The 12,677-nt window shown below is 32.3% G+C and overlaps 1 protein-coding gene across 1 annotated transcript; it reads right to left on the bottom strand.

Moving 5' to 3' along the window:
• Positions 1-862: 862 nt before the first annotated feature.
• On the bottom strand, positions 863-6,710 carry LOC134681666 (uncharacterized). The gene is made up of 5 exons (XM_063541317.1): positions 6,490-6,710; positions 4,333-4,471; positions 3,510-3,622; positions 2,753-2,884; positions 863-2,120 (listed from the first exon to the last, which is right to left on the bottom strand). Exons 1-5 carry the CDS (start codon positions 6,622-6,624, stop codon positions 930-932), a joined length of 1,710 nt encoding a protein of 569 aa, XP_063397387.1. The 5' UTR covers positions 6,625-6,710; the 3' UTR covers positions 863-929.
• Positions 6,711-12,677: the final 5,967 nt, after the last annotated feature.

The raw sequence follows: 12,677 nt of genomic DNA, 5'->3' as shown, positions 1-12,677 counted from the left end.
TACTTAACTCCCGTTTTGTACTTACCTTGTGCAACTTGTCAGCGGTGGGTGCCGGCAGATACTGCTTATCATTTTTAATTACCAGGAACATCGAATTGGAATCTGTTGTGGACTATTTCGAAAACTGCTGTTTCGAACATTCGACACTTACTTACAAACTTGATACTAAGTAATACATTAACAGTTCTTTCATTTTATACTTAGATGTAAAATAAATAAAGTTCAAATTTAACAGACAGCAGTCAGAAACAAAACCTTCAACATAAAAAAGAAAACAAATAACAAAAGAAAACAAGAATGTGTCCCAAGTACACGGATGCCCAATCCGCACTATCATTTTCTATGTTCAGTGGACCGTGAAAATGAGATAAAATCTCTAATTTACCATTAAAATTAGAAACATCATAGCATAGGGAACATTTTTACTAAGTTTTAAGTTGAACTGACTTCCATTTCATAAAAAAAAACTACCTCGACCAAAAACTGTAATTAAAACTTGAACCTGAAACGGTACAGACGGACGAACGGACGGACGAACGAACAGACGGAGGAAACGACCAGAAAACGTAATGACCATAAATGGGGCATAAAAAGCTTAATTAAAATCAACCACACCAAAATATACACCGAGCAACTCAAATCTAACCCATTACACGTATGAAGTAATGACTTAAACAGTATGAGTATTTCAAGTTAAGATCTGTCTCCTAGAATTGAGAAGAAGACAATTCAGGTGAGCAATTACAGGCTCAGAGTGTCTTTGGAGCTTTATTAGTTTTTATTCAAGCAGTGTAAGACACAAATCACTTTAATATAATTAATATCAACATGGTATGTGGTGTAATAAATAAACAACAGAACAATACTTGAAATGATAACACTTGTCAAAAACCGGACGCATAAAAAATATTTCGTTTAAAAACAAGGATTTAAATGTTTTCGTTTCCAAATGACTCCTGTGAAAAATCAACTGACATTGCATCTTTACAGATAAGTGGTAATTTTGCTGGCTGTGTTTTCTTAGCAATGAATGTCATTAGCCTTTCAAATTCTACATTGTCGTCAGTTTCTAATATTGTTGCTAGATCTTGTTCAGACATTACAGAATACCTTCTGGAGAACGCTTTAGATCTAGGGGTGCTCTCACCTTTAGCCAATTCTAATTCAGGAAACTTAACACGTGGTGATGTTGGCGCCAGATAATCTTTGTTATCGACAAAAGATATGTCTGTCTCGTCCGGGTCTGGTTCTAAGTCAACATCTGCTAGTGACCCACGGCGACGATTTCTATTCGGAAGTGCTGGGTTACTAGACAGATAGTTATCAAACTTTTTGTATGCCAACTGCATTTCATACGTAGAATCCGGAGATGATACAGGCGAGGTTACAATGGCCCCTTTTAGGGTTTCACTGACTGAGTTATGATCCTTTGTCTTTTGGTATTGTCTAAGCATCATGGTTTCTTTGATTAAGTCCGTAATTTGGTCGTCTTTCCAATCCAATTTTTTCTTAAGGTGCTCCACTTCAACCCGTACAGTCGCTACCATGTTACGTAGATGTTTCATGTCCGTACCAGCATTTGACTTGTTTTTCAACTGAGGTTTATTTGATTTACGTAGAATTTCGATCAGCTTCTCTATCTCCCTATTAACAACTGATTTTCCTTTTTCCTCTCTTTCTAAGTATCGTCTGACAATATCAGAAAGAGGCTCTGATTTGTTAGTTGATTTTTTCAGAAGGGCGAGAACTGATTCACGTTCCGTTGTCTTGCTCTCTACTGCATCCTGTTGTTGTTTTACAATGTGAAGTATTGTCTTCACATTTTGCTCTAATCGTGAAAGTTTTTCGTTATCCTGGTTGTCGTTTGAATTTTCGTTTACTGATAAGAATTCTGCTATTTGCCTATTCAAGATTTTAACTTTTTCGTTAAATGAGATGAACTTCTCCCTAAGCCTAATTATCGAACTATTATTTGCTGCATTGAATCTAGCTTGAACTGCAAGCTCCGTCTTGAACCGTTTTCTTGTTTCATCTCTTTCTCTTTCAAAAACTTGAATTTCCAGTTCTCTCTTCCTTAACTTTCCGTCCATGTCTGTTAGTTCCTCCTTCAGGCAACTGACCTGAAAAAATAATTTGTCGTGAGTCATAGCTACGTATGAATCTTGTCTTTAGAGAACAAAAATTTAATACTTGCGCACAAGAAACTCGTGAACAATGATGCTCTGGGTAACAAAAACGTTCTAGAAATAAAATTCAACGATATCATATGAACATTAAGCAATCAAAATGTAGAGGTACATTTGCAAGTCTAAAAATTGCTTTTCAAATCAAAACTTCACGATAACATAAAAAGATATAATACACTAATCTTACCAATACTGCAAACTTGTCGAATAGAATATTTTTACTTTTCACCTTATAATATTTACAAAAGTCTATATAATTAAGGGTTCCTAATGAAATTCATGAAAATGTTACCGATTAAGAACTATGACATCTTTAACCTGCAACAATTTTAACATGACACAGACTTTTGATTCCGATTGCATGGATTGAAAAAAATAAAATTATCTGAAATAGTAGTTTCACAGTAAATGATACTTACTGTTACAAGAAAGAAAGAAAGAAAGAAAGAAAGAAAGAAAGAAAGAAAGAAAAAGAAAGAAAGAAAGAAAGAAAGATAAAGAAAGAACAAGAAAAAAGAAAAAAGAAAGAAAGAAAGAAAGAAAGAAAACCACGATGGAAGTTATACCTGTTTTCTTCTATTTTCAAGCTTAACTCGTATGTCTTTTTCCTGTAGGTAACATGTCTTCTTATTCTCTAGCCCCTCTAATCTCTCCAGTGATAACTTGTTCCAAAATTTTGCAAGGGCCTTTTCTTTTACCTGTAAAAAATATAAATTAAATGAAAAACAGTCCTTTCTTAATCCACTTCGGGATTGACGTGTACTTTTTTTTAAACTAATCGAAATACAAATGAGGTGTCCTCTGTTTCTATACCTTTAGGGAAAATGAGCATGCTTTTCAGTCTTAAAATCCAGAGGTCGTAACAAAACAAATAAAAATTATTTTTCAAAATTAATCAACAGAACAGATTAAAATCGTTTTGTAGATATTTCATTCCAAGTACAATAACCATTTCGAAAACGTCTACTTGCGTCTTTTAAGAAATCAATTCCATTCCTCATAACTAAAAAATTACACTGTTAAAAAATTTGGGTTCAGAATTTGAAAGGAAAGAAGTAATTTGGTCCAGCTGAAAAAGGTTAAAAATTAGCATTTCGGAAGCTGTCAAAAAATTGTCAAGACGCTCCAAACCTAAAATTGTCCATATTATGAGTTAGAGCCGATGAAGTTTTCTATAATTTTTCTATAATTTGTCCCAAAAGTAGTACAACACACTGTAAAAATTTCTTTGAGAAAGCCCAGGTTGGACTTTTCCCCCATTTATGTTCTAAAAGAAATGCACTACGAAATAATTGTGGTCTCGGACCAACTAGTTATTCTTACCTTTGTTTCAATGTATTTTATAAATTTACTTTTCAGATCATCACAGACTTGATTGAAGATGGATGGAAACTTGTTAAACAGATCGTTAGCTTTGATAATACTGACGTCGTTATCTGTAAAACAAAATATAACTGAATGAAAAACAGAATATGGTACAGTTTATTTTTTATTGAAATCGTTTGTGCTTTCCTGTGTCAAACTTGCATGTTTAAATTTGTCTTGGTTTTTTGTTTTATGTTTCAAATCCAAAAACTTTCAGTATCGAGAACATATGAAGAAAAATCCCCTCCAAACTGTAAGCAACCACCGACTAAAAATAATGAAACACATAACTTTATAAAACACTGGTATCATAAACTTTCACTTAACCAATGGTTAGTCTTCATCTGATCGGTGAAGCACGCATCTGTGATCATTTCCAGTTATATATGGGTTCGAATTACCCAATCTATGTTGCGTTTTGTGTTCTATTGTTTGTCTGTTTGTCTTTTTCTGTTTTTAGCTCTGACGTTTTCAGTTTATTTTCGACTTATGAGTTTGAATGTAACTTTCGTATTCTTTTTAAAGGTGAAAATAGGCACTAAATGTTACATGCGATCTCATTGAATATTTTAATGATGGATAATCATACTTATTAGAATGCTGACATTAATAAAGCCGTCAATTTCCGAAACCTTTCCATTATTTTTATCCATAAATACCGTCTCTTCTGTATAATGTCGTATTTATTTCAAGGGGATTTCAAAAAAGAATTAGCACTTGTGCTTTTTACATGGGCTAATAACTTTTATAGAAAAAAAAATAGAAAATAAAAATAATATACCTTCTTCATACAGTTGGTCTGCTAGGAAGTTATGACCAGTGATATGAAGTACATGACGTAACTTCCGGAAAGCATCAGATCCTCGTAATTGTAGGGTATGCAGCAACTGTTTTATTCTGTCTTCTTTTGTCTTACATGCCTGTAATGTATAGGAGTAAATATCAAAATTTAAAAAATAAGCTTTTAATGGAGTTTTGTCATGAATAAATGCATCTTGTTTTTTCCTATCTAAACATCTCAATAAACATTTACTTCATAAGGTCTAATAGAATAAAAGGTTTGTTCGTACTAAACAAATATACAGAACGACTTTAGATACGCAACACTCATTTTGTTGATTTTATTTTACCAAATCTTTTTTGATTCTTTTACAACTACTTTTCATGCTTATCATGCTTCTTTCTCCTTACAAAAAATCAAAATCTGACTTACAGTTTTTGTACCTGTGGTTATTGAACATACCAAATTTTTGAAGTCGCACGAATTTCTTATAGCGAAATTTTGGTCCCATGAAAGATTGATTCAGTTTCTTTTGCTTTGAGAAACAGTTCTTTCAATCCTTTCTGACAATCCTTTTGGCGTTTGTAACAGGCAGTCATCGCTTTTGACGTTGACACATTCGTTCAAAAATAACACAAAAATAATCTAGTGTTGCGTTTCTAAAGTCGATCAGTATATTTAACTCCACCATAGTCTCTCTGTTTCGTTGTAGTCTATCTAGTGGTTGTTGCAGTATTGTTGTTTCGTTTAATTGTTTTGGTAATTTTCATATACCTACTAATATCATAAATATATTCTTCTCTATTTTGTGGTTAAAGGAGGACAACTGTAATGTAGTGTAGTTAATACACCATGGGTAGCAAAAAAAATAATACAAACCTATGAAGTTGGGTTATGATACTTCTGAAAATTTTTAAATATTCCTAAATATAAATAAAATAAGTATACTGTTTTAAACTGTTTGTCGCTGTACGATTTGATGGCCAATAAACTACGAAAACACTTATAAAAAGAAATTGAAGTGAATTAAGTCGTGAAAAATTCAAAACGTTTGTGTTTTCCTATCTTTATTAAGCAAGTGTAATATTTGAAGCAGAACAGTTAACTCCTATCCATCATCATCATCGCCCACAATTTACGCTGATATAACAAATCAATTGGAAATATTCACTGGACACCACGAACATTGTTTTTGTCATTTAATGTTTTAAACGGTTCAAATTGGATTTGGAGTTGCACGAAATCTTGTTATTAAGAAACTACACGTACAACATGTACAATATGTAGGAAGATATTTTTACATTTCGTATTATGAATGTGCTAGACTCAATATATACCACGTGGCAGAGAGAAAGATGTTATTTTCTTTAAAGGAGGGGAGTGCATTACAACAAATGTAAATGTCTTGACAATAAAATATTTTGATACACTGCTGTCATGTCTTGTTCCCTTTGGCTTGTTCTGGGTCAATTTTAATTCTAAATCTTAAGTTTATTTGATATTTTTCTTGTAACATTTTCAGTCAACGACCAACGACAGTGGCGGATCCCGCCATTTTAAAAAGGGGATTCCCAACCCAGATTAAAGAGGGGGTCCCAACTATATGCTCCCATTCAAATGCATTGATCGTCCGAAAAAAGGGGTCCAACCCCCGGACACACCCTGGATCCGCGACTGAACAAATCAAGATGCTATATTGGTATGCAAAGTATAAAGACACCAAGTCTGTGAATCGAAAAAAGTTTAGACCATGCTAAAATCGTTAAATCAAAGCTTTCAAACACGGTTGTTGTGGAAAGTACCTCAAACGATAAATATTTCATATGAGGTCAAGAGGACCTTATCATACATAAAATCGTCTTCTATAACAAACAAAAAAAGTGAGTTAACAAGAGATGATTTAAATATTTTTGTCTGCTTTCAACTATTTATTTTATACACGTATAATTTCATCTTCATTTAGAAATTCGAAATCTGTAAATTTAAAGTAAAGCACAAAAGTGTCAATAAATTCAGCTAGTTCCTTGAACGAAGCAACAATTTCTTATGAAAAGGGGAATTTGTATGTAAATGCTAATTATGTGAGAATAAAAAATAAAATCTAAACTGTTAAAATAAAGTATACAAAATATCTCGGAAAAAAATATAATAACATACTTGAACATCAGCGATCATCGATTCTGGTAAAACTTGATTCCATCTTAGTTGATTATAAAATTCATCCGTTAATATTATATTATTTATCAATAAATCGTAGTTTCTGTCAATAGCTGCTTTTTCTTGCTCCTCCATTTCGTGATTGTCACATAAGCCAATTACGGCAAAAACGGGCACCTGTGAGTGACGTCGTTTAATTTAATTATGAGGGTTCGTGACATCTCAGTCAACAAGCAAGTGCTATAAACTCTACGCAATTTACAATATCATTCTAATGTAAACTGTTAAAGTATTTTAAAAGTATACAGTTTATTCTCTTTATATAAATTTATTGCATGTTATATTTATTCATGTTGATAAAAATCAAAGATAGTTGATTTAAAATCTGTTTATGTATCAATATAATGTCTAGCTTTTCGAAATGTGTGTACTTTTGTTTGACAGTACATGACATATAGGTTTTGTTGCACTTGAACAGCATTACTATTCAAGTCATGGCATTAAAGCAAGTGTATACGAATTTACTTAATTTACTTTTATTTTAACTGTGAGATATTAGAATATGACTCGAAAGTGCATTTTTCTGAATACTGACGGACTTATACTTTTTTATTTGGGAAAGGGGGCGGGGCTGGTCAAAATACAGGGGAATCATTTTTTTTTTTTCTGTATGTGGAAAAGGGGGCTCAATTTTTTTTACAAATTCAAAGTGAGAGGATCAATATTTTTTACACATGGAAATAAGTATTTCACATACTATATGAGAAAGTATCAAGAAGAACATTACAACTTACAGTAAAATCAAGACATACTTTTAATTAACACCATTCATATACATTAAGTAAGACATCATAAGACTTTGGGGATGTTGGAAGCTGCATAGGTGCTTCATAATCCGAATAATTCAGTCGTTATACATGTATTTCATTTTCTGGCATATACATGTAGTCATGGCTGAGGCCTCATGGAAGAGCCCTATTTCGAGACAATTTGCCCTCAAATATGTTTTTGGACTCAATCAGTTACTGAGAATATTTCATTTTCAACATTTTCGTTAAATAACATAAGTGTTTTGCATACTAAAGTTTGGCATGTTTAATAGAGAGGTGATCATTTTCTTTTAAATGTTTTTACTGGGGGGATCAAATAAAAGTAGAGAAATATTATGGGGGGGGGGGTCAAGAAATTTTGTATGTTTGATTTCAAAATGAACAGCTCCCATGCAAATAATGATAAGTCCTTATGTAGCATGTTATCTGCAATTCCCGTTTTCAACGGCAACAACACTGAAAAAGTGCACTTTTTTAAAACTAGTATCTGTTCATTTTTATATTAAACTATTTTTTAAGAATTTAATTTTCATGGAAGCATTAAAAATAAATGTTTTTGGTTATGTTAGACTTATAAAGTTATAAGCTAAGTATAGGTTTTGAGTGACCATGAAATAACAGAGTTTACACGTCAATGAACTCCTTTATAACTGAACCCCGGCACCTGTATGTGTATATAACGTTTTATGATATTATATGAAAAGATAAAGATTCAAATGCTAGAATGATGTTACTCCTATTCGTTTTAAAAGAAAAATCCATACCTATTAAAACTATAATATTTCCATTAAAAGAAATATTGGAAACATCTTTTGAAGGCGGTTAGCCTCATTTCAAGTGCCGTTTTTAGACAATGCAGCTTTGTGGATGGGTAAATTCAAGACGGAGAATATGACTGCGATTTAAATTTTACCGGTCGACACAGAACAGCGACAGATGACGGACGCCGATACCCGTCGAGCTTAAATTCATATTGACTTACACTATTATTTCTCAACGTCCTCAATTTGAGTTTTTAGTTTTATTGGTCGCTGAATACATAGATCCAACGGCAGTTTTTTTTTTTTATAATTTCATACAATTAACTATCTACTATTCTTTAATAAAACTCATATTTTAAAATGCTTCCTCAACAAATGTACTTCTATGCAATCTAATGTAAACCAATGTGTTTTTCTGTATACCTTTGTCCAACTTAGGTGATACATGTACCAGAATAAAATTATATATAATAAATATGAATTATATATCAGCTATAAGGTGTGTTCCTTTCTCCAATATTGTTCTCAATTGTTCAACAAATACACAATGAAGTTTCTGGACAAAACTGGGAATAGGTGAGACAAAAATAAAAAAGACACTGATAAAGATCTATTTTTTTAAACATAATTTAAGGACAAAAAATAAACTGTATAAGTTAAAAAAAAGAAGAGTTTAAAGACAAGACTGTATTAGGAAAAATATTAAAATAACGCTTTTATAATATATGTATCTTTTGATTTATAAATCAAATGAGAACAGAGAATTAGTAAATTGTTTTTGTTACAGCAAGGAGAACATTTAATAGAACATACAATTTCGTTGGTGATACAAATAGCTGTTTGAATGGCAGATCTCAGACAGTCACTTTTTATGATTGATTATCCACAAGATAGTTATCTCGTTCCCTCAAGATAATATGTCGTTCCCTCAAGATAATATGTCGTTCCCTCGAGATATTATGTCGTTTCCTCAAGATCCTAAATCGTTCCCTCAAGATGTTATGTTGTTGTCTCAAGATGCTATGTCGTTCCCTCAAGATACTATGTTGTTCCCTCAAGATGTTATGTCGGTCCCTCAAGATATTATGGTGTTTCCTCAAGATACTATGTTGTTCCCTCAACATAGTTTTAAATTTGTATTGATATTGCTATGTTGAGGGAACGAGATAACTATCTTGAGGGAACAACATAGCATCTTGAGGGAACGACATATCATCTGAAGGGAACGACATAATATCTTGAGGGAACGACATGATATTTTGAGGGAACGACATGATATCTTGAGGGAACGACATATCATCTTGGGGTAACAACATATCATCTTGAGGGAACAACATATTATCTTAAGGGAACGACATAGCATCTTGAGGGAACGAGATGTCTATCTTGTGGGAACGACATAGTATCTTGTAGGAACGACATAACATCTAGAGGGAACGATATAACTATCTTGTGGGAACGACATAGTATCTTGAGGGAACGAGATTCTAATGTGGGTCTCATTGGGGGGTTCCGATCCCGGATCCCGCTTACTGCTTTGTCAGATTCCCGTATCCCGCTTACACTATATACGTAAGCAATTCTCATTTTTTTGTCATTTCCTGGGTCCCCGCAAAACCTCATTTCCCGACACAATAATTCGACTTTCACGTGTAACGCTTACAAAAAATCGACAATCTAACAGGGGAGAGTTGAGAACTCACAAATAATGTTTAATACCACGTCATTCTTCTATGTCAGTCTTGTATTATTTTGAATTTTAGTTTACAAACTGAGTTCTGAATTGAAAGACCAATGTTTTAATACAGGGGTACCAGGAAATTAACATTATAATAATCAATGATCCATTAAATAAGGTCAATTTTAAATAAACCCCTTTTACGATCATTTTTCACAATATATTTGGGACTGCATCATGCTAATCAAAAAACATTAAAATAAGGTCAAGGTCAGATGAACCACATCAGACAGACAGTACACCAAATATATGTTTACACCTGTCACTGATGTTTAGTGGTCGTCTTTTGTTGATGTGGTTCATAAGTGTTTCTCATTACTTGTTTTTATATAGATTAGACTTGTTGATTGATTTTTGGGGCCCTTTATAGCTTTCTGTTTGGCGCGAGCTATTTTAAAAAGGCTCCGTGTTGAGGACCGTCCTTTGACCTATAATGGATTACTTATAAAAATTGTTACATGGATAGAATGTTGTCTCATTGGCACTGATATCACATCCCCTTGAACCTTATAGTATTTCTAATATAGTATCTGAGAAAAAATACAAAATGTCCAAAAATCAATGCAAATGAAAATGAGCTCAAAGTAAAAAAAAACTTATTCGACATACAATACATGTAACAACATACAATACAAGTCATGTAAACATGACAATCAATTGAATATATTGATGTATTTGGAAGTAACTAATACCTCATATAGAACTGAAAATCTATCACTGAACCATGGCATGACACCACTGGTAATGTGATCACTGTCTGCATGAAGGACACACATATCTTGCAATGAATACCAAATATCAGTGTTGTTTCAAACTTAAAAATAAAGTCAAGACAATGGTCATATGCAAGATGAAAAAAACTTCAAAGCAGAATGCACCTGCAGTTTCATTCCAAGACGCCTCTGAAGTCCTATGATTTTCATCATGACAGAAAGGACAATAAATTAGATCACTCTTGATCTACTGAAAGCAGTGGCTAAGCTGGTTATGAGAATGTCCAATGAACAATTCTGTAAGTCACTGAGGATTCATTTATTTTCATGGATACCAATGTCCATGAATTGAAGTTTGGTTGATTTTGAGGATGTTTGATATTGTGACACTGCCAGTCTGCATACAAGCCAAGACAAAATTTGTATTTCGTTGAACATTCAAATTTGTGGTGTACCTATACCCAGGAAATCCTTGAAAATTAATATCCAACAAATACTAATAAATAAACTCATCATAGATACCAGGACTAAATTTTGTATATACGCCAGACGCACGTTTCGTCTACATAAGACTCATCAGTGACGCTCGAATCCAAAAATGTTTAAAAGGCCAAAATAAAGTACAAAGTTGAAGAGAATTGAGGACCAAAATTCCTAATAGTTTTGCCAAATACAGCTAAGGTCATCTATGCTTGAGGTAGAAAAGAAATCCACAGTGAATTGTCAGATATGCCTTAAGCATCATTTGTCCCAAATCTTGTTCAAAGGACCCAACAAGTTTGATGTTCATTTCTAGTACAGTAATTTAGAGAATAATGAGGATTGACATCAATTTGTGATGAGTATGCATCGTCTTTGTCAGAAACCTTTTCCTCCATTTATTTGTCATCTAGGCTAAAACAAAATACAAAATTAATATTACTATTCAATTTTAATTATTATCATAAATCTTGATACAAAATATGCAAATGAAATCAAACACAATCTGCTTCCGTAGAGGTATTATTTTATAAAACAAAATGTAAATTTTGATATGCTTTTGGCCATCGTTGTACATTATCTTACAATAAAAAACATGCATCATGGGTTTGATATCATTAGCAACAAACATACTATCCACACTGATCTGTGTCCACACTTGTATCATTAGCAAAAAACATAACAATAATACAAAATAAACGACAGTACTGAGGATTCTTCTTAATTTCCATGGATACCAGTTCTCAGACTGGTTGTTTTGGAAAATCGTGTCTGTTTTGATACACATGTATGAAATTATGTTATTATTGGTTTCTAAAAAGACTATTTTGCTGAGTATATAACCTCGAGTCTTAAACTTAATAATAAAAATGCTAGAAATAAAAAAATAAAAAAAAAAAAACCATAAAAATAATAGAATCCTCAGTTTGTTTCAAATTTTAAAAAGGATGTTCAAAAACGTTACAATTTTAAAAACAATAGTAAAAGCTACAATATAAAAGTATAAAACTTTACATAAATTAAATTAAATTTTTGAGATGTACTCAACTTATTTACTGGGTAATTATCTTAATCTAAATAACTTGATTTGTACAGTCACTTTTCCCTTGGTGATTTAATAATTTTAACTGCATTTCACTCCAAATTTCAAACCAAAGCTGTTTTACAATATATAGATGTACTCTCACCCTATTTCTAAGCAGTTATTTCTAAAAATTAAGGATATATTTTTTTTCATTTTAGGGCACTTGTTCTTTTCCCCTATCAAGAAAGGGAGATAACTAGTATTCTGTTATTCAGTCTGATTTATCCATTATGTTATGAGGGAAGGAATGGCCTAACCCTGAATTGTCAAGTCTCAAATAATTATTGTTACCTTAATTTATGGAGAAAAAAAATAAAAGATTGGTCAAAATCAGTCAATTTTTTTATAGTCTTGACAAAAAGTGTACAGTTTATTGTCATGCACCAACAATTATTGTTAAAGTTATTTGGCAATATTTTTCACTGTTCTTCGTCATCATGGTACCCCCATTAAATATACTTTTCCTAAACTTTCAAATAATCTTCATTATCGCTATTTTGTGCATTTTTTCTTTGTTCTTTTTTTGTGATTTTTCATATCATGCTACTTACTTGCAATGGAAAATAATCGCTAGAAACTAAG

The sequence above is a fragment of the Mytilus trossulus genome, chromosome 8 (genome assembly GCF_036588685.1).
Source record: "Mytilus trossulus isolate FHL-02 chromosome 8, PNRI_Mtr1.1.1.hap1, whole genome shotgun sequence".
Classification (NCBI taxonomy): domain Eukaryota; kingdom Metazoa; phylum Mollusca; class Bivalvia; order Mytilida; family Mytilidae; genus Mytilus; species Mytilus trossulus.
This window is presented reverse-complemented; position numbering and strand designations above follow the sequence as displayed.

What these genes read in the sequence shown, in the direction of transcription:
- LOC134681666 (XM_063541317.1), bottom strand. Translation starts at nt 6,624, where the DNA reads ATGGAGGAGCAAGAAAAAGCAGCTATTGACAGAAACTACGATTTATTG. An exon ending in AGACCAACTGTATGAAGAAG is followed by an intron (nt 3,623 to 4,332) that starts GTATATTATTTT and finishes TTTGTTTTACAG; the next exon opens with ATAACGACGTCAGTATTATC. An exon ending in TAAAATACATTGAAACAAAG is followed by an intron (nt 2,885 to 3,509) that starts GTAAGAATAACT and finishes TATTTTTTACAG; the next exon opens with GTAAAAGAAAAGGCCCTTGC.